At 40.1% G+C, this 22,144-nt stretch overlaps 1 protein-coding gene across 2 annotated transcripts; it reads left to right on the forward strand.

Moving 5' to 3' along the window:
* Nucleotides 1–259: 259 nt before the first annotated feature.
* eps8l2 (EPS8 like 2) lies at nucleotides 260–22,077 on the forward strand. Of its 2 annotated transcripts, XM_051382010.1 has the most exons (21): nucleotides 260–544; nucleotides 3,606–3,656; nucleotides 4,136–4,182; nucleotides 9,010–9,074; nucleotides 10,429–10,590; nucleotides 11,384–11,533; nucleotides 12,625–12,704; nucleotides 12,866–12,975; nucleotides 13,065–13,132; nucleotides 13,243–13,369; nucleotides 14,463–14,551; nucleotides 14,650–14,724; nucleotides 15,944–16,092; nucleotides 16,280–16,445; nucleotides 16,537–16,571; nucleotides 16,659–16,764; nucleotides 17,505–17,624; nucleotides 18,682–18,757; nucleotides 18,866–19,037; nucleotides 20,118–20,250; nucleotides 21,196–22,077. In XM_051382010.1, the coding sequence occupies exons 2-21, from the start codon at nucleotides 3,622–3,624 to the stop codon at nucleotides 21,271–21,273; spliced, it is 2,043 nt and encodes a 680-aa protein (XP_051237970.1). In that variant the 5' UTR covers nucleotides 260–544; nucleotides 3,606–3,621; the 3' UTR covers nucleotides 21,274–22,077. The 2 variants fall into 2 exon arrangements, with proteins under 2 accessions (XP_051237970.1, XP_051237969.1); XM_051382009.1 differs by lacking the exons at nucleotides 260–544; nucleotides 3,606–3,656 and having other exon boundaries at nucleotides 3,956–4,182.
* The last annotated feature ends 67 nt before the right edge of the window (nucleotides 22,078–22,144 follow it).

The following is a 22,144-nucleotide window of genomic DNA, read 5'->3' on the forward strand; positions in this document are numbered from 1 at the left end:
AGAGGTCACAAGCCAAAGGAGTTAGGAACCACAGCTTTACTCTCGAGATTTACAGTAATTTCACTAGATAGCTGGATAGAGTATGGGTTGTTGATGCTTCACTTAATGCAGGTGAACGAAACAGAATGAGTGAGTTGAATCACCAGCATGTATCCAAACTCTCAGCATGAAGACTTGGCAGCAAATTGAGTAAGAAAAGCTTCACACCCACCGACCGACCGACCCACCCGCAGTAAACTGCAGCTCCTCCCCTGTCATATTGAGTTACCTGCAGACTCGCCTATCACTCACCTGCTCCCGCGTTGCCTCCTCAGCGACTGTGTTTTCTGGGAACAACAAACGTCTGCGTCGGACGGAAACTGTATAGTTAAAAGTGTTGGATTGGATTGACAACAGCTCTATTTGAAAAACAAACAGGTTGCAAATATCGGCAGTTTCCTTCGGAGTTTGTCGTCCTGTACGGCTGCAGGCTGCGATGGCAGGCTGATGCTTCAGGTCTCGACCACGTTTCTCACCTTGAGCATCCCGTCCGGAAAACACCACTGTGAGTTCCTATTGGGGGGTAAAAGTTACTCTTCTTTTGTTGTGTTTCTTTCTTTGAGACTCACATTAACGTGGCTCCACTTGACAAATCCCACAGCAGGTCCCACTCAGTGACTGCATATGATCTTCCTCAGCAGATGATGGAGTTGCCTGGTTACTGTTTCTGAGTTATTTATGGCTTTATGTTGATTTAAAAGTCAAGATTGGTTGATTGGTTTATAGTTATGATTTGTTATTAATGATTTATTGAGTAATTAGGAAATGTCACCTAAAAGATGTTTATTGTCAGCGCTTTATGATTGTTTTATGATGAAGACTGTATGTCTGAAGTAATATTGATACTTGCTAAGATAAATCCTGAAATTGCACAGGGATTCATCTATGGAGCAATTCACACACTAACATTTGGTATTATTGGGTCCTCCTAGACTAATGTTCTGCTTGATTCAGCAGCAAACTACATGTTGCTACCATACATTTAAATCTGATGTCACCCACAACCCTAATTACAGCATTTAGCTCTGTGCTGAGTGGAATGTGCTTTAATTTGGGTTCAACGTGTTCATGAATAACCTCCTGACAGTCACATTACCAACCAAAGGAGAAACTCTGATTGCTAATTTGAGAATCAGTCTTTTCAGTGGGGTAGGTTGTTGTTCCCTGTGTGTTAGGAGAGTTATATAAATGGTATGTGAACAAATAGGGGCCGTGCCTGTGAAATCGGACCTGATTTTGTTTTGTGCTGGTTCTTTGTGACCTGATTCAGAGAATGCACTCACACCCTCCGCACCTGTAACATCATCACCGGATATCATACAGTGTAAAGTGATTCAGCCAGATGGTTACATAGCTTGAAATACATAAAATCTGATAACTGTCTTACAAAATGCTTAATCAGGAGCATGGAGCAAAGTCCAGATTGCTCATAGCAGAGTAGGCTCATATTGTTTTCACACATTACATAAGCTATCGCTGTCAATATTTTCTGTTTTTTTATGGTATGACAATGTCAAAATGTGTCAATGTTGTAATCAGACTGGTGTGACTTTATGTGAAAAATCTCTTCTTTTGTTTACACTTTGTACTCATAGTGGGTTTTTTTTCTCATGCAAAACAGCACGTAACGTAACTCAGAATGCAGAATCCATTGTCCAATAAGAAACATGCATGTTTATGTAACAATTAGTTTGGTCAGTGTTTCTAAATTTTAAGATTGAAGGTTGCAGTACATCAACAGATATTACACATTATACACTCTCAAATGATTAATGGTCACAGAAAGCAGTAGGACTATGACTTGTCTAACCTCATTCCATTAAATCTGAAAATCAAAAGAGACAGATATTATCAGTCATTTCAAAAAGAGGTGAGAATTAAATATGAGACATACGTGGCTTTATGAGTAAGCCTAAGATAGACGTCCTGCACACTCTGCTTCTATTTAATACCATGTAATTACCTCTGAATAAGAGGTTGTCATTATTGAACAATAAGTACCTTAGGCTGAGTGGAGGAGAGGTGTGCAGAGGGCCTCTCGCCATGAGGTTGACAACACATGACACCCAGCCGGTCCTGCTCCGGCTTCACCTCCCTCCTGAAACCTGGCTGAGGGCCAGAACAAGGAACAATAGCGTGGAGAGAAGATGACCAGAGAGATAAGGACAGAAAGAGGAAGTCTACCTTTTGTGTAGACTTGACTTACTAAAGTGAATAGGACTAGTTTTCTTTGCTCATTTGCATTTTTCAGTAAGATTTTGTTGTAGATGATCCTTTTCCAAGATATGATCTGCAGGAAATATGTTGGTCCTACAGCTGTGAGAGTTGCTGTTGTGGTTTGGCCTTACTATGTTTCAGAAGATATAAGGAGATTATCTGCTGAGGACGATTATGTTTATGATCTGCTGTGAGATAAGCCTGAGTGGCCGCACATGTAACCTGTAACTGTCACATACAATATTTATTTAACTTGTAGTTTACTGCTGCTTGTTATGCAAAAACAGTTTTATAGTTAAGAAAGTGGGTAAGGCAGGACAAAACAGTCTGGTTGGAAAATTATACTGAAACATTTGTTGCTATTGTGGGACGCACGCCCAATGCCACAAAGTGACACAAGGTCAGTGTCTTACAGGTTGGATTGTTCTTTCAGAACACTTCAAATGCTTGCTAGTGACACAGGATCCTAACGTCTCGCCACCAATTAATAATACAAACTGAATGGGTTTCCTAAAGCGATACATTTCTACTTTAGAAGTCACATAAGCTGGTAAAAGGTGGTTAATTTCTCCAGAATTAAATAGAAGTCACTTTAGGCCTTGACTTATTATTACTTAACTTAACTAAATACTTATGAGTGATTATATATAATGTGGTGGTCATAACTAGAGATAAGCAGAGCCCATTCTGTTGTGTAACTCATTAAGTGTTTAGCTAAAGTGTGTGCTGATATATATTACATAACCTTGTCAGTACATGCCTTGACAGACAAGTCAGACTCTCCAGGCCCAGAGGGAGAGGTGTGGGAGAGTTTCATTCTCTCATTTCTCTCTAACCTCTCAGATTTAGACTCACGTTGGTTTGTCTCTTGCGAGGCCTTGCTAATTATCAAATAGTTAACATGGCTGCGTGTAAAACCCAACCAAATGAATTAATTGCAGATATAGTCATCAACAGAGTGGATCTCATTACACAGTGCATATCTGCCTGCTGTCTGCTATTGTCCCAGATCAGTCCCCCGACTGCAAGCAGTACAGGCCCAACACCTGGCTCTCCTCAGTGGAAGAACAGGCTGTTTAGTAGACTACACCTCAACTTTGCATACCATATCTAAAACCTTAATGAGGTCACTATATAGCTTTTTAAGCTTCAACACCATTGCCTGCATTTGAGAACTCAGCAAAGTGGAATGAGAGTGTAAAAATGAAAAGATACCTGATGCAACCGGCATTTAAAGGGCCTTTTAAAATAAATAATGCATGTTTGTTTTGGTGGTTTTTCCCTCCACCACCAGCCACTGCCCTCTCTTAGTCTTTCATTAACTCTCTTCTCATCCTCTTCTTTTTTAGGTGGATGCCTTAAATCATGAGTGTCCTGGGACCTCCATCGAGGCAAGCCAAGTGAGTGTTGCACACATTCCTGCTTCCCCTCACATATTTACCTTTCTCTGTGCTAGCTAATCGTGTTACGCTGAGTTACTCTCACACAGGCGCCAGAGAATCACTAACCCAGTATGTAGAAGGTGGTGTGGGTCAGGGACCTCGGGCACAGAGCGGCTCTGTTGAGAATTGTTTGCTTTGCCTGGGTTCCTGGCTCTAGCCTCCCTCCATGCCCCATACCTTCCTCCCTCCCCCTCTCTCTCCCTTTTCCACTCTCCCTCTCTCTCCCTGGCTGGTCCATATGCTCAGAATCTCAGGCTAATCTCATCTAGTGTTGGCCAGTCTGCTCTCCGTATATCACTCCTATTTTGTGGGCTAGCGTTCATGAGAAGTGACAGTGTGGGAGTTTCAGAGGGTTTGTGACACTTGACATCCAGAGGTGCAGGGGAGAAGATGAAGAGCATGCAGCGTAACCCTGTCTCCTCTTCTTGTCATTGCAGTGGAGTGGCAAGATCGGACAGCAAGATCAGCGCCAAGGCCCTCTATGGTAAGTGACTGCATGGAAGGAGTATTTTATTGTTGGCCTGTTTTCAGGACTTTGCCTTTTCGTGCGCTCTGCATGTAATTACACCTGCCCTTATTTATTTGGCATGAGTCACTGCAGTTTATAGTTTAGAGCTTGTAATTTAGGAGGTTGAACAACAATAGTTTTATGAAAACTTGCTCACTGATTATTAAGTATTATAGCCCATTATTATTTCTATTCTTAAAAGCAGTATTCTATATTTGCCTTATTGCCTCTGTAGCCAAAGCCGGATTGTTGACCTCTATCGTCCATTAACTATTAAAAACACGTTTTTAACCTGAGTAACATGTTAATGAACAAGGGCACTGCAGTTTATTTTGAATCAGTCCCTCATACACCGTCTTTGTGCAGTAAATACTCTCTAGTGCATCAAATTTGTATTAATTCGCAGTTGAAAATAGTCCCCGACAACAAACTTCAGTGCCCAGCTGTTTTAGCTGTTATAAATAAAGCTATAGTATATTTTTAAAATTGTACATCTCTAGTAGGAACAAATCGCAGATGGAATATGGTATATAACACCAGCTTTATCCATGCTGATACCTTTACCAACTGTAAACTGTCAAGGTATGTTGCTCAGCAATTCACTCAAATCACAACAATATTCAATTTGCTATGCAAATGTAAGAAAATCCAGCACTATCACTCTGCTGCATGTTGTTGCAGCCTCACAGCCTCCCTGACCTGTCACAGTCCTCTCCTCAAAACACACACACAGTGATAAGAGGGGGGGCTGAGGTCCTGCTGAGGGGCCCTGTTGTGCTCAGGCTGCTGACACCTCTGTCAGACACTAAGGGACATGGGAGGGAGGCTGAGCTCCTGAAGGGAACACGTGTTGCTAGCTCTTTGCCAGGCCTGCACAGCATGCTGGGATTTGTTGTCGGATGCATCAGGCCTTTTGTTGTTTGTCTGTACTTTGTAGTCACATTGTGTGCAGAAGTACATTTATGTTGTCTGACTTTCGGTCTTTTGTGTTTACTTTGAATTGGAGGTTTGTGCTATTGTAGGGCTCCCTTTAGATCTACATTGTCTGCATTACTGATCTGTCATGACTGTGGTGAATTTCAGTAATACAGTTATGGTATGACAGGACTTTTATTTTAGCTGCGGCATATTTGTGTTAAGGCGTGTGTTTGTGCACTTTAATGTGCAATGTTAGAGTGAAGGGTGTGTCTGTTTTTGATCTGTGGTTGGAACAGGGTGGGGATGTCTTGCAGGTGAATAAAAGACGCATTGAAAAGTGGAAGGGAAAAAGCACACTCTTGTTCACCTCTGGTCCTCCCTGCGCTGCCTCAGACATTAGCTCACTGGTCCCTGCCGGCACCTCCTTCCACACTGCCAACATAGAAGAACATTGTACAGCATATCATAGGCCCAGATAGAAACCCACACCGAGCAATGACAGGACAACCTGCTCTCATGCTTCGCTGCACTGTTCCAAATTTAGAACAGCCTCACATGACAGATGATGTATTGTAGGGATGCAAGATGTTCCCAAACCATCTGACTGTGCACCTCGTTGTGTGTGAAATATTTTTGTGCCGTAAGTCATCCAAATATCCACAGGGCGCACCCACTCCTGTGATCTCTGTGAAATATCCCACTGTATGTGCGATGAGCCTGTGCTGTTTTTCATTGGCTCTTCTCATCTTATGTGGCAGATGGTCACCACTATCTTCTCACTGCATGACAGCAGCATGCCTGTCCTCCTGAACCAGAGAGGCCGGTGAGTGCACAATATTGTGCACCATCCAAAACAGTGGGAGATATTTAGATAGATGTTGGACTGTTTCTTGCTACTTGCTGAATAAACATGTAGAGGAACAACTGCAAAAGTCCAAGCTCAATCTCCTTTATGCAAAACTCCCCTTCATTCACCAGTGTAGGTCAGCTGGCAACTGATGCAAATGATGTGCGGGTCCTCCTACCTGATCTTTTATCAGCAGCTGTGGGCTAGAGCAGAGAGATGCCACATCAGACTCATCATCCCTGGACTTCGACCATCCAGCAGCTTTCCTGAATTTCTCGGTTTGTGATTGAGCAGCATGTCTTTGTCAGGTAAAATGTGTTTGGGCTGAGAGACTGAATCAAACACATTGACTTTGACCCTCTCCTGCTCGGCTGTTTTTCTTGAATATCTGCGTATGTATGAAATTTCTCTGATCGATCCACTATTTCTAGTATAACTTCTGTCAGTAAAACATGTTCACGCAGTTCCACTCTTGTTGTGTGTATTTGTCTTTGTTAAAGCAGTATTATCAGTAGCTGTATTTTCCAAAATAATTGTATGTGTTTGGCTTCTTACTGTTCTTACATTCTCGAGAATGTTCGATGTAATAATGTATTAATTAGTTTGACTCTGTGGTGAATCGTGCTGTGTGGTGATGTGATCGTTTATGGTAACATATGTCCAAATCTTTGTGGACACAGCAGCACAGTATCCTAAGGTTGGCCTACAGTTAGAGCAAAAAAAAAAATCAGGTCACGAAGTCACTTATTGTTTCACTTATCTGGGTGGTTGGAGTCATTCAGTATTTTGATATTGTTATAAAGAATTTTATTAATCTTCATCTCACTAAAGGAAACAAGCACATTGACTCAAATGTAAACAGCTTCATGACATGGTATCAAAAAAAATCCTTGTCAGTCAGGTTGATGGTTAAAGGGCAGTTTTTAGGGAGGTCAGATTGTCTCATTGATCTGGCCATGTATTGGTTTGATTATCTGCCAAGCAGCCATGTTTATCACTGGTCATTGACTCTGGAGAGCTCTGAGGATCTGCCCATCTGCCTGCTAAGTGGCTCTTATTGCAAGCTGTCTCAGCGCTGTGAATTGATTGGCATAAATGTCAGTCATTAATAAGACATGGGGCGAGCTCAACTTTCCGAACGACACCTGACGCTTGTGTTTCACCTGTGGGGAGCCAAGCAGGAAGGAATCAGCAGAGAGGAAATGGCAGGAACAGGAAAGACACATGCTTGCGTCATTTGGACAGTGACGGTGGTTACACAGATATAAAGTCGTCCCTTTAGAAATCCTTTCTCAGTGCTGAGAACATAGAAGAGTCAGCGCTCTATGAATTATTAATAAGGGGATATTAAATATTGGTATGTACCTTGACACACACTTTGTATTGTATGTGTTATACAAAGGCAGGCCTTTTGTGTCATGTTCACCATAAAGCAAAACGTGACTGAATGTCTGTATGAAGAGAAAACCCGTGTGGCATCAAAATGTTGACTCTGTTGGGTGGGGGACAAAAAGAGATCTCATATCAGGATCTGGCAGTGGAGTTGATAGGAACAGGCTCTCATTTAACCGTAATTGTTACCTGCAGACTATTCACCTGGTAAATAGGTCAATGAGCACACTGGCAAACTCATTTACCATTGGCCAGTTAAAAAACAATGGGTCCAGCCAACACTACACGCAATCCTGTGAGTAATGACGTTTTTGAAAGTGGAATTTTGCCAAGTGATCTCTAGTGTTTACAAATTCAAACTTTTAACTTTATTGGTATTTTTGATATCTTGTAGTGCGTTTGAAAACCTGTGGTCAGTTTGAATGCTTAACATTTTTTTCTCAAACATTAAAGCAGGTATAAACAATATTTATAAAGTATCAATAATTCAAGAGAATGCGTGAAAGGGATCACTGGTAGTGGTAAAAGTACAGAAAATGCAGCTCCCCTCAGCTTTATGGAGCTTTATAAAGAGTTTCAGCTCTTTTTTTAGCTGCACGGCACTCAACAGTATTGTCGTGGTTTGATCTCATGTAGGGATGGGAATTGAGAATGGGTTCCCAATTGTCCAATCCATAGGAATTGTATGCCACCGAGTTTATGAATTCCTTTTATCAATGCCAGCATTGTTTTCTGACAGTTGGGCATTGCAAAACAATGTCAAATCAAACTCATAGGTCCAAGCTGCTGGAAAGATCCAAAGCGTGGCTTCATTTCACAAAAAAACGACTATAACTCTTTTTTCTAGACTGTGTTCAGACTCAGAGATAACAAAAAAGTTGAACTGATGCTAAAAATCTATGTAGGGAAACACAGAAAACTGATCAGGAAGCAATAAGGTGGCAGAGTGTGTTTTCATATTATATGTGAATATGTGATGATGAAATTTGACCCTCAGTGCACAGATACATCAGGAATCTTTCTATCTTTTATCTACTAGAAGGTTACTTGTGACAATTTACAATACTGTGCCACAGATGAGGAAGTAGGCACGGTCCTGTCGGGAAGCCGGTCGCTGATCTTTGACTGTAGTAAATCTGTGCCTCTGATTGGTGCCTTAGAACGGAGCGAGCCTTTATGCGAGCTTAACCAATTTACTGTAATGTGAGATAGGGCAAATCTAGTGACACAGAGTCTTTGATATGATGAGATTTGATAATTAACTTCTCAGATTGGTCTGTTTCCAGTTTATTTGCCCTCTGAAAGGACACTTTTGTAAACAATATTATGCTAAAATATGTATTAGCTCTTAGTATAGTTTGACCACTATTGAGAGATGTCATGTCAAATACACAATCGTGTCTACAGTTGCTGCATGAAACAGCACATTACAGGTACTTGGCACTTCCTTATTGCCCTGCTGGTCTTTTCAGGTCTCACATGAAGTGTTTCATTTGATCTGCTCACTCTGGTGAAGCGTGCAACATGTGGACTTCAGGTCTGTGTCACTGCTGGCTGTTTACATTGTAGGATACAGACAGATTGCAGGCAGGACTTGGATTATTCTCAGTTTCTTACTTTTAACGTGGCTGTTTTCTTCTCAACAGAACAGAGGAAAAAATACTCCAACTCCAATTTTATCATGCATGAGACATCGCAGTATCATGTTGAGGTAAGATCTGCTCTATTTCTGATTCTCTGAAAAATGAAATATTTGTGTTATAATTTTATCCGTTCCTGTATTTTTAGAGTTTTAGAAATAAAGCAAACTAATATGTAGAAATGGAAAGCTAGGCAAAATATTTGAAACTCAATCACTAGGTTGAAAATCATTTTAGTTGCCATTAAAGTGAAATAAAAAGTTAAAGATTAATAGTTTTCTTTCATAGAAAACCTCACTATGAATGATCCAAAACATTTTTAGTTTCCTATGTATTGCACTTTGTATTCTGTATTATTTAAATGTTTTATTTAATTTTTAATGCGACTAAAGCATGTTGTATCTGTAGAAAGGCATCAGAGATAAAACAGAATTGATGGCAAATTTTAAAATTTGTATAAAAACAAGAAATTAAAATGGAAATTCTAATAATTGGGGCGTTCTGGTAACTCAGTAGTTTTACGTCTGTAGTTTGAATCTCTTTTTCTCAATGTTTCTTGCCACGATGTACTATAAACTGGCCAGAAATAATAAAATACATGAAAGGCGTGAAAACAGATCATATCTTATACTTAAGATATACAAATGTGCAAATGTATATCTTTAGAAAGGTTATTGAACCTCAAATAAAAATCAAGATAAAAGTGAAACACTTACTAGAAACATTAAGGTGTATTGTTCCATTGCCCAGAGATAAAAGCAGATACACTTGTTAATCTCTAGATTACATCTCATGTACGTGACCTCTGTCATAAAAAAGCAATCAAACCTCTGATTGCAGCAGTGGGAGCTGATGTTGGGAGTCAGAGATGTGCTTAAGGTCAGGTAAGGTGTTGAACCAGGTCCTGTGTCTGCGCGGATAGGATTTCTCTAAACGACTCCCCATTATCTCACATGGGCAGGTAATCACAGATAACTGCCACGCTGGCAGCAGTTGTATACAGAGCGGGGGAAGTGCAATATTGCAGTTTTGATATCAGATATATCAGATAAAATAGAACAGAAACAAAAATAACGCTGTCAGGGCATTTTGAGAGATAAGTGTTTCAGCAGGTAATAGCTGTAAGAAAACAGGCATAAATATACAGTTACAGTTAAAGGAATAGTTTAAGATTTCTGGGGGTTATATGCTTGTCCTACTGTTCTTGGCAACTAGCGGAGATTTGTTGCTAGTACAAATTGAACAATAATATAAATATAATGTGTTACTTAGTGAGCTTTAGACGTGATTGTGTGTGGATTTTATGTTTTATGTTTCCAAAACATACCCCTCTGTCTTCCCAGAGAACCATTGTTGTTTCACACCAGGTCACCTTACAGCCAAACATTTTATCCTTCATTTACCAACCCACTACTTTCTCCTCAGCATCTCTCCACGTTTATTATGGACAAGACAGAGTCCATTGCCACAGTAGACGATGCCATCAAGAAACTGGTCCTTCTGGACTCAAAAGACAAAATCTGGACCCAGGAGATGCTACTGCAGGTCACAGACAAAGCGGTCAGGCTGCTGGACTGTGACACACAGGTACGTCTCCACATCTGTCTGCACATTATGAGATTATGGTAACATGATTTACACTCACTGATTTATATTTGTGATCTAAAGCATATTTGTAAGTATTTGAATCTGATTTTCACATGCAGAAGAAAGTATACCTTTTGTGATGGGTACTATATGTGCTGTCTAGTCAGTTTAAACGTCTTTGGTAGTACTACAAACCCTGTGAAAATATAATGTCTCATGTCTCTGGAGGAGATTTGTCAAGTCTGGAAAATTCAAGTGATCACCCAGGTACCTTGATACTCTTGGGCCAGTTCTGTAAACAGAAAACCTGCTTTGCAGAATGGGGGTATGGAGTTTGAAAGACGTGAGCGTTTAACCAGGCAGGGAAGAAAAAATGCTATGACGGGAACTATAGGATGCAGGTTTATAGTTCATGCTAAGAGTAGCCAGCATTATAATATGATGTCAACATCATGCAGCCATACATTTATTTTTTACATTCATGTCATTTTCACCTACATGGTTATTATTTTGTTCATTTACACACTGAACATTTTTACATTTTGGGAAATTCACTGATTTGTTTATTTGCTGTCTGTTCAATATGACGCTACAACCAGCAGCCAGTTAGCTTAGCTTAGTTATGCTAAGCTAAGCTAACCGGCTGCTGGTTGTAGGTTCATATTTGCTGTGCAGATATGAGAGTGGTAATTCTTCTCATACACATCTTTTATAAAACTATTAGTAGTATCTCACTGAGAACTCGGGTAGTATTACTCTTTCCCTCTAACCATTCCTCTGTTGGCTCCTGCAGGAGGAGTTGGAGAACTTTCCTCTCTCCATCATCCACATGAGTCAGACGGTCCTGAATCAGACACGTTACCCGTCTGTGCTGCTGCTGGTGTGTCAGGACAAGGAGCAGCACAAACCCGACATCCACTTCTTCCACTGTGACGAGGTGGAGGTGAGTCTCAGTTTGAATGTTACAGGCTTGGCTCAGTTTGCGTTCTTTAGCGTCTGTGCATGATTGGCTGGCTTTGTGTTTTGTGTCATTCATAAATCGAAGGTGTTGTTGTTGGAGCACCAGGTCAGATTTCAGTGCTGTTGGTGACAGTGTGTTTGTGTGTATCCGTTTACACTTTTTGCGGCCTTGTTAAGAGATAACTGCTCAAGAGGAAGATCTTTCCCCGGAAACGGTGTAATTCTATAACTTCTTATAAAAACAATATGGCTTTATAGTTCAGAATCACTACTAGTAAGCTCAGAAAGAAAGAAATATTTGAAAGAAACTGAGGAGGATCTGAATATAACAACATTTGGATTGTCACATAGGGCTCTCCTTTGGCTTTTTATTTATAGAATATAAATGAAAGTACAGTTTCTTATCTATAAAAACTGTGACGTTGTTTAATGTGAGTAAAGAATAAGAAAGTCATTGTATTTAATTTCCCCACCTTTTGGCTGTATGTAAAGATGGTTTTTTTTGTGAGCATCACAGAGCGCATCACCAATCAATTTAAACAAACTAATGGACAAACTAGGCCCTAAAACAACAGAAAATCTGTCAATGCAAGACCTGTTTGTAGGTTTTTAGTTCACAATGCTGACCTTTCTAATGTCTGTTAGAACAACAGCAATAAACAGGTCAGATTGCTCCTCAGTTTTGCAGCAGCCAGAGCTTTGTGGCATAGATTATAAAAGATAAAAAAGATTTAAAAATATGAATGAATTATAAGTAACTCCTGTGAGTTTGTCTGTAGACTTGAAATTAAATGAGAGAATATCAGAATCAGGAAATAAACCAATTATCACCGTGCATTCCAATATCTTTCCTATTCAAACAAAATATAATCGATCACTTTGTTCAGTTTAGAGCCCATCATGAGGTAGATATTATTTTCCGTTTGCTATTGGGTCTAGGGGAATGAACGGTAAAGAGAAATAATATTGGCTGTATTGGCTGCCAGTGATGTCAAGTGTAAAACTGTACAATAGTACGATGTTCCTTAACAAGAAAACAAATAAAATAAAATGTTTCTCTTCTCACTTTTTTAGGCTGAGATGGTTCATGCAGATATAGACAGTGCCATTGGAGACAACAAGCATGGGAAGAAAATGAGGCTTCAGACTCTGAAGTGAGTACAGTGCTGCAGATACACACATGAACACACACACACACACAGACATTCTCGCGGTTAAATACACAGTGAAGGATGTGACACTGACCTGTAATAAGTAGTTAGCTAGCTTGATGTTAGGGTGCTGAAGGTTGCCATGTCTCCGCCTCTTCCTCCAGGGTGAACCAAGAGAAAATGAAGCATCACCGAGAAACAATTCTCCCCCCCTCCGCCCCTAAGGGCCCCTCACCTGCCGCGAAGGGACGAGTGGAAGCTACGAACACAGGAGGTGAGACTACACATACTGCACTCAGAAGAGTTGCATTCATATCAATGTGTTGTTTGTTTAATCACGTGAGTGTTTTTGTGTTTATGTAGACAGACGAGCCTCACAACATGACGCAGAGTCACATGAAAAGCTGGCACAGCGCATTGAGAAGGATGTGGTGAGCGTTTTTTATCCATAATGATACCCGTCAGTACATTACACAGCTCCTTTCACTGACTCATAATGTCACATTGTACATGCTAATTGACGAAGATTTGTCTCCCTCAGCAAATCCTCAACTGTGCCCTGGATGACATAGAGATTTTTGTGTCACGTCTGCAAAAGGCAGCAGAGGCCTTTTCTCAGCTCAACCATCGCAACAAGAGTAAGAAGAATAAGAAGAAAGGACCAGCAGGTCTGTCTCCCTTTCTTCTGATGTGGTGGCACGAATGCAGTGACAATATGTTTATATTGCTCACATTGCCATGTTTGTGTCTCTTTGTGTCCTGTGACCCGGGACTCTCATCCAGTGATGCATGTGTGGTAGTAAAGGCCAGTTTGGGGTTCTGATAAGTAACACAGTACTCATTACTCAATTGTCATTACTGATGTAATATTATTACTTATTCACTCCCTGGAAGTGCTGATCTGGTGTATTTCTGTCATGTTACACTCACAGAATGGGTGGTTTATTATTATCACTGTGCTTCTGTCTGAATTACAATGTTATTGTTATGTATGCGCCTAACAAAGACTAAATATCGGTAACATAAAAAAAGATTATTTGAGTCAAAACTGTTTTAATCATTATGGACTGAAAGAATAACAGCATATCAGTTTCCCTAATTATTACTATAATTATAAAGTAATAATATTACTTGTTGAGTAATGTTTTAGCACCCAACACCGGCAGTGATGTGATGCTGTGTTTTTATTTCAACACACCTCGAGACATATACTGCACATGTAACATACATGTGACTGACTAATGCACCTGTTTCAGGGGCAAACACACATCATTTGGTATAATAACAATGTAATAGTAATACAAGTGTGTGTTGTCCCTGACTACAGAGACAGATGTGCTGAAAATGATGTATTCTCAATCTAGAGAATCAGTTTCTCAACTTTGTTCAGAATCCTATGTGGGGTGATTTGTTGATGAAAATCAACTAGATTTGAAGATCATACTTAAATTTACATTGTATAACTCTGATTTCTGGGGTTTATGAGAAAGTTGAGAAACCATGATGTAGCATATTCTTTCTGAGGCTTTGACTCTGTGGCTATAATGAACATTTTATGTGTAAAGTTATTTATAAACTAACCATTATTGTACTGTTAACCTGTATTTCACTAATGATGGAAGTTGTAAGCTTAAGTAGAGATGAAAGTGACATTTAGGTTTATGGGCCCTGGCCAGAGAGTGAAATCCTGTGTCCTGTCTGGTAACTCGGCTGGTAACTCTGGAGTCTGTGTGTGGTCATTGTTGCTCTGGTTGTTCACAGAGGGCATGCTGACCCTGCGAGCCAAGCCCCCCACTGAAGCGGAGCTCATTGATAGCCTGCAGAAACTGAAGCTGGCTTTCAACCTCTTGGTGAGATATCACAGCTCCTAACCTCCCTCATTCAGCACATTAATCAGTTGCCCTTCATCACCTTCTTAATGTGTGTCCTGTCATTGTGCCCCCTGCAGGCCAAACTGAAGAAACACATTCAGAATCCAAGTGCGTCTGAGCTGGTTCATTTCCTGTTCGGCCCTCTGGAGATGGTAAGAGCTATAAATCGGATGTCAGACAGGTTTGATATGGATGAAGGCTGTCTCACAGCGGATGTCATCATCCTGAACACTGGGTGATTTTTCTGAATGTCAACAGTATAAATCCACGTCACGCTAAATAAGTTCTCCATGTCACTGGATACCCCCAGTGTTGACTGAGCACAGGCGCAGCTTACAAAAATACACAGAGCTTTTTTAAATGCACACAATGAAAACAGTTTAGCTTTTTTATTGTCGCCATCAGACGTTCCTCTAACTGTTTCAATTTCTTAATGGGACAACACCCACTGCCGTTCTCTCTGCTAAACTCTCACCAGACTGGAGGGACATGGCTTTCAGCTGTGACTCAGGTGCAACCACAGTTACATAATGTTGGTCTCCCAAGCCGCAGCGTTCAGCCACACCTTCGATACTGCTGTCTAAAAAACACAAAGCTGTGATTAGGCTCTGCATTGATATGGTGCAATAACCTCTGGACACATTGGATTTGCTTGATAAGGTCAAGATAAAGCAGTGATACTCAAAATGTGACGACATAGTCATTTGCTGTTCTCAACAGTCACCCTCAACAGCACAGCAGCTACACGTATACATGTATGCGGTTTTTAGTTTTACACTGTAAACAAGATAAAGACCTATTTTAGTGTGTTCAAGAGAAATTTGTAATGCAGTTAATTATCAGTATTTTATCCAGGATGCTGCAAAATATATTGTTTAGTTTAATTTCTTCAGTGAATACTCTGGCTGGATGTCAAACCTTAATATTTTTTTAGGATTGGCCAAATGTGAGCAGAGCACTGAGTATCAAAAACATTCAAGTATCAAAATTGGCCCCTTTGGTCAGATCTTTCATCTTGTTTACTTATTCTTTAGGCAGATATTTTCTGATTCAAATTAACAGTTTAAAATGCTAATATTTAACAGTGTTCTTACAAAGATCTTGAGCAGCTGTTTGTGTGTAGACAATATTAACAACAACAACTGATGCATTGAGACTATTGGCATATCTTCATGAATGAAAAAACATTTTTATATAGCCTATTTTTTAAGTATTGAAAAACAAATTGTACTAGTACCCAAATTCTGGTATCATATTGGCACAGATATTGAAACATTTTAAATGATACACTACCGTAGATAATATATAGACAAAAAATATCATCTTAACACATTGCGTAATCAATCAGGCAACTTCTGAATTCGTCCACAGGTTCTGCAGAGCTGTGGAAGTCCTGAACTGGTGCGTTCAGTAATCTCTCCTCACCTTTCCAAAGACGCTGTTGATTTCCTGCGGGGACACCTCACCCCCAAAGAGATGACTATCTTTGAGCTCCTTGGGGATGGATGGACCAAACCCAGGTACATAAATGGTGGCATTTATATACTGCTTTAATCCAAGGCGCTTTACAATTTCCCTCTCATTCACACACACTCACTCCGCTGCCATACAAGGTGCTGGTCTGACAATTAAGAGCAACTGGACACGAAGACATGAATGCAATATTACTGCTGGCTTTTGACCATCCTGTCCTTACTCCTCCTGCAGGGCAGAGTGGCCCAGGGATCAGTGCGCTCCTCCTTATTACCCAAAGTTTCGTAATGGCTGGGAGCCACCGGTGGAGCTCTTTAGGACAGCCCCATGGGAAACAGAGGGACCCACAGGGCCACTGGGGCCTCCCATCAGCCCAGATTATAGAAAACAATCTGAGGATGTAAGGGTTTTGTTTGTTAGCTACCGTCTGTGAATGTACCAACCATTACAGGTCCCAACAAATTGTAACAAACATCTGTCTGTTTTTCCAGTTTTATGGGACTCATTCATCAAGCTCATCAAATGGGTAAGAGATGAAGCCGTTCACACACTTTGCTGTCTCTTTCACATACAAAAACAAACTGTTATAAGAGGATACAACATGTCTTAACAGGTCCTTCAATGGGATTCCCCACACCCGCAAATATGCCAAAATTCGCTACCACTTTGTAGCACGGAATGCCAACGAGCTGTCAGTGCTGCAGGATGAAATCCTCGAGGTAAAAAATGGACCTGGATCTGAACTTTACTTTCTAATGATTGTGTGTCGAAGTGTCTAATGGGGATAACGATCTGAGTTGTTCAGTGGCAAAAACAAGCACTTTTAATGGTAAAATTTTGATGGTGTGTAATTGCGCATAAGGATTAAGTTGTAGCCTGTTTCACGGCTGCAGGCTGCAAAGCTTTACCCCAATACTGGACAAAATTCAAAACTTGTTGTTCCCATTAGTCACTTTGACACAAAAACATGAGAAAATAAGGTCCAGGTTAAAAAATACAGAAGATACCCTTTAAAGGGATAGTTTGTTTGTTTTTTAAATGGGGTTGTATGAGGTACGTATCCATATGCAGCGTCTTACCTGCAGTAGAGGGAGGTCAGCACAGCCCCAATTTGGAGAAGCAGACAGATGCCTTAAAAAAACAATATGGGTTTAAGTATACACTTTACTAAGAACATTTTAATCTTGCTGTCAGAGAGCTCTTTCCTTTGGTGCTGGTGGGGGCGCACTGACCTCTGTCTGCTGCAGGTAATACACTAACTAGGGATAAGTACCTCATACAACCCCACTTCAAGCCCAAACTATCCCTTTTGTGAATGTGTCTGCTGTGAAATTGTAAAAATGAAAAGTCACTGCAAGCACTGAAGCAATTTCAGCTGCATGCAGGTCATGAGTGTGCATACTTGAGTTTCATTACAGTTTTCAATGCTGTGGAGTGAGATATGAAATGTGTCTTGCAGGTGATAGAGGATGACAAACAGTGGTGGAAACTTCGGAATCGAAGCGGCCAGGCCGGCTACGTCCCATTTAACATCCTGGACGTGGTGAAGATAGAGGAGCCAGAGGGCGTCTACAACCAGGTGACCTGCTGTGCTATACATGCAGTGCATTAACATTACATTCTTTAAATAACACTAATAAGACTTTTTTGATAGCATTGTTGAAACTCAGCCCTTGGTGTCACAGGAGGCATTTCTGAGTTGTAGTTTTGTAGTTGTGAGGTGTATTTTTAGTATTACCAGAGGCAATGTCATAACATGGTAGAAGGTTTCCAGCAGCTACACTGACATTTTGATGACAGCAAACATTGTAGACTTTGTAGCAGTATTAAGATACCAGTTTGTCTGCAATGCAGCCACGGGACATGCTGTGTTTTTGAATTTCAGCTTTTTGCACATTGTACATATGTGTCAGTATCACTGCAGCCATAATCCTTATCGCAACTGCACAAAACAGTACAACTGCACAAGGTGACAGAATGAAGTCTGGGAAATGTCACTATACTAGCTAAAGTATTAGGTAACAGGACAGGTAGTGGTTTCTTATGCTGTTGGATTCATTCATTTTGCAACTAGGAATTGTTGCTTCTGGGTAAAAAATATGAAAGATGAAACAGACAGATACATTTGTCACAAGTAATCAGATGAAAAAACCTCAAGATAAATAACAAACAATGTATTGTATGTACAAGTCATCACTTTGATTATTTAACATTTTAATATAAATTCAGAGTTTATCTCAGGATAATCGTGAATGCATTGAACATCACAGATAAAAGCTAAAAGGATTTTTCCTTTTGTAGTCGTATCATCTGAACACTGCAGATCAGTGAAGTTTTGTGTACTCTTGCTGTGATCCTGCACATTGTGCAGCAATATGTTCCCACCCTCACTGAAAGCCTACATTCCCAAAGACAGGGACTGCACACATTCATTGCATGCAGGTTCACCAACGCCCTGCAGCAGCTGCTGCATGCAGCTACTCTTCCTGGTGTGAAATACTTTCACACACATATTTTGCTTTTGGCTCCTTGGCAAAAATGTATCAACCTGAGAGAGGTTAAAGACAAACCTGTTTTTGGAATAATACAGGCTGCGGTTGCTTTCTCCTGAACAGTGTTTGTGTGTTTGTGTGCAGCACGGCTACAGGACGTCACCTCCTGGTTCTCTGAGCCATGGAGACAGCTTCAACAAGGGGAGACCCAAAGACAAAAGTGAGTGAACACAAACAAGAGCCATATATTTTTTGTCTTTTTGAATCAACTCTTACAAGTTGTTGGTCTTGTTCTGACGTCTGCTGCCGTCCTGTTTCTGTGCTGCAGCGATGGATGACGTCAACACTGAGTTATTGCAGAAAATCACTGCTAACAAAAGCCAGCCGCCCACCAGGAAGTTCCACGTGGAGCGATCATCCAGCAGCCATGTGCCTCTCACCTTTGACTCAAACCCAGAGCAGGTGACTGCGTGGCTCAGCGCGCTACGTTTCTCAAAACCGTAAGTCACCCACGTAGTCATCAGTCCAGCAAATCTTTTCCTACACCTTCTTCAGTTCTGACTGGCTTACATTGTATTTCTACAGTTTTAACATATTGTCAGCAATGGATTTGTAGTACTTCAGTATTTTCTACAGACATTCATGGAAGATCAACCCTTTGATGATCCTCTGACTCTTCCCCTACCATGAAGTTGACGTTTGTGACTCTGAGTGAAATATCTCAACAAATATCGGATTGACATGAAATGTATGTCCCGCTGAGGAAGAATTATGATACCTTTGGGGATCCTTTGACTTTCCATTTAGCACTTAGCTGGATTCACAAGATCAAGAGATCGCGTGAATCCATCATGCCAGGCTTCATGTTAATGTGCTTGTGTCCAAACCACAGTGGTTCAAACTAAATAGCATCCTATGACGAACTGCTGAAAACCACGGGCATGTGATGACAGTGAGAACAACAATGTTGGCTCCTTAAGAGAAGAGAACTGGAAAGTATTTCTTCTTTGAAAGAACGGCGAAGAACAGCACTGAAGGCTTTTCTTGATTGAAAATATGTTTTTCCTCTTCTCCTGACTGGATTCAGCAAGAGTTTGATTCACCAACTGGCTCTGGTAGTGGAAAAAAAAGGGGAGGTTTTGATTTAGAAACAAACCATATGTCGTATCAGTAGCATCCTCAGGTCAAAATTTAAACTTGCCCAATACTTTGGTTTAAAACTTGAAAATTTCCACTCCCTACATGCTAACACGCTAAACTACGATGTCGAACATGGTAAACATTACATCTACTAGACATTCGCATGTTAACATTGTCACTGTGTGCATGTTGGCCTGCTGACAACAGGTACAGCATACAACACTCTCTGATGATGACGGACTTTGTGTTTACATCGATGATGCTAGGAGACAAAGTGGATGGACACTTCTTTTTATGTATATATTAAAATGTATATATTAAAATTTCCCAGAAAGCCATCCCATTGAGCCAGTGTGCACAGTACCAGGATGCCAGATCCAGTTGTTATTGATAACACCTGTAATTTTCCTGATATTAAATGTAAAAGTCTTTGTCTGCAGGACGGTTGAATGTTTGGGGATCCTGACTGGAGCCCAACTGTTCTCCCTCAACAAAGAAGAACTGAAGGCGGTGTGCGGAGACGAAGGCGCACGAGTCTACTGTCAGGTCACCGTGCAGAAAGCACAGGTGGAGGTCAGTCACATCTGTTTCATTTACTGTTAGACAGACAGACAGTAACAAAAAAGCCACATGTTAAGACAAGTGAATACACTCATACTACAGTTTTCAAACTATTAGAGAGTCACCCTCATATAATTAATACAGGTGCAGTCCAAAAAGAGGGTGTGTGCACAGTGTAATCAGGTCAGATGTATTTAGGCAGGATTACTAAACAATGTAAAAACTCCCCACATGGATAATAACATTATAACAAAGAGTTATGGAGGATATGTTAAAAAATAAGGCAATTACGCTAAAGCAGATGAATCAGTAGTTATGTTCACTGATAACTTAAATCTCTGATCTTAAACTACAGAATAAACCTGTGATATTATTCATGAAATGTATAATAATTAATACAAATAATTTGCTTTGGCCATATGCTGTTTTATGCAGGGAGGATCTTAAGCAAACAGAAAGAGGTCGTCACTGAACATAAGCTATTCACACAGGACAAAAAGAGTAAACCAAGGTGCATCTATGAAGGGGGAAAAAAGTGATGAGATATTTTGTAGTGTTCAGTCAAAGATTATTCAAAATCTTGACCTACATAAGAAGTCTGACCCAAAAATATAAATGCTCCTCACTCGCTCTCTTAACTCCTGGTTTCCTCTTCACCTTTAAGATCATCTTAGTTCCCTGACAGTTGACAGGATCATTTACTGTGTATTTTCACATGCTCTGATAAAATATGCTGTTAAACATTTAACATTTGTGTGTAAACACATTTATTGACCACAGAGAAATTATGAATAAGTATTTTGTTTAATGATCCATGTGCTTAGATAAGAAAAGTAGCCGTTGTTTTAACTGTCACTGAAAGGTCCTAAACTTATTTTCTTTCTAATAACTTGAACAGAATTTTGAAAGAGAAAACAAAGAAATCATAAATAAAGTTGAATATTCCTGTGTTTACAGAAGACCAGCGGAGACTCAGAGCTACAGGAGATCATGAGACGGAGGCAGGAGAGGATTGACTCCGGCAGCACAGACTGAACCAGCATGACCCATGCAGACGCTTTTCTTCCCTCACTGCTTTCTAACTGCAGCAGCTTCTTAAATTGATCTACAGATAGATAGATACTGAAGTGTTGTATACATTTTTAATTGTATATTTATTTTGTATCAACCAATGTGTATGCATTCAAGTGTTTTCTTATCTAATTATGTTGCTTTTGTTTTCATTGTCTCAGAACATGGATCTATGTACAGTTTTGTGTGTGTGAGTGTGTATGCGAGCTTGAGTGTGTGTGTGCGCGCGACAACAGGCATGTAACATACATATTTGTACGAGCAGTGTTTGAAGTTTTATGCTCATTGTCAATATTGCAGCTGAATGACTTGTTAAATAAGTAGATCTTAGCTATATCATATCTAAATCTGTGCCAGAATGGATGACACATTTTCTGATATATAGCCAATTGTTTTCACATGACTTGTTTACAGGTATAATAAATAATAAAACACGCTCTATGTTAGATCAGCAAATGGTATTAATATAGACTACTGTTGCTGTTTATGATCAGAATTCAGACATTCTGGCACCACAGAGAAACTGTCAATAATCCTGCATGAACTTATTCTCAATAATAGTGAGATGCTGTTATTAATGTGTTCTTATGCAGCATGATATTTTGCAGTGTGAACTGCACATACAGGAATAATAAGGAATATGATGAGATTATGTTGTTCTGATGTTCATAATTAAATGAAGATTTCGACAAAACGTTCCAGGGGGTTGTAAATATCATGGGACACTGTTTAAAAAGAATTTAAAAAATAAACTTGTTAATTATCTGATATCACATCTTTTTTTTGGTACACAATTCTTGTGTTTGTCTGTGGATTAATAATGCCAGAGGTAGAG

The sequence above is a fragment of the Dicentrarchus labrax genome, unplaced genomic scaffold (genome assembly GCF_905237075.1).
Source record: "Dicentrarchus labrax unplaced genomic scaffold, dlabrax2021, whole genome shotgun sequence".
NCBI lineage: Eukaryota > Metazoa > Chordata > Actinopteri > Moronidae > Dicentrarchus > Dicentrarchus labrax.

What these genes read in the sequence shown, in the direction of transcription:
- eps8l2 (XM_051382009.1), top strand. Translation starts at nt 4,089, where the DNA reads ATGAAGAGCATGCAGCGTAACCCTGTCTCCTCTTCTTGTCATTGCAGT. An exon ending in GGAAGCTACGAACACAGGAG is followed by an intron (nt 12,976 to 13,064) that starts GTGAGACTACAC and finishes GTGTTTATGTAG; the next exon opens with ACAGACGAGCCTCACAACAT. An exon ending in AGCTGGCTTTCAACCTCTTG is followed by an intron (nt 14,552 to 14,649) that starts GTGAGATATCAC and finishes TGCCCCCTGCAG; the next exon opens with GCCAAACTGAAGAAACACAT.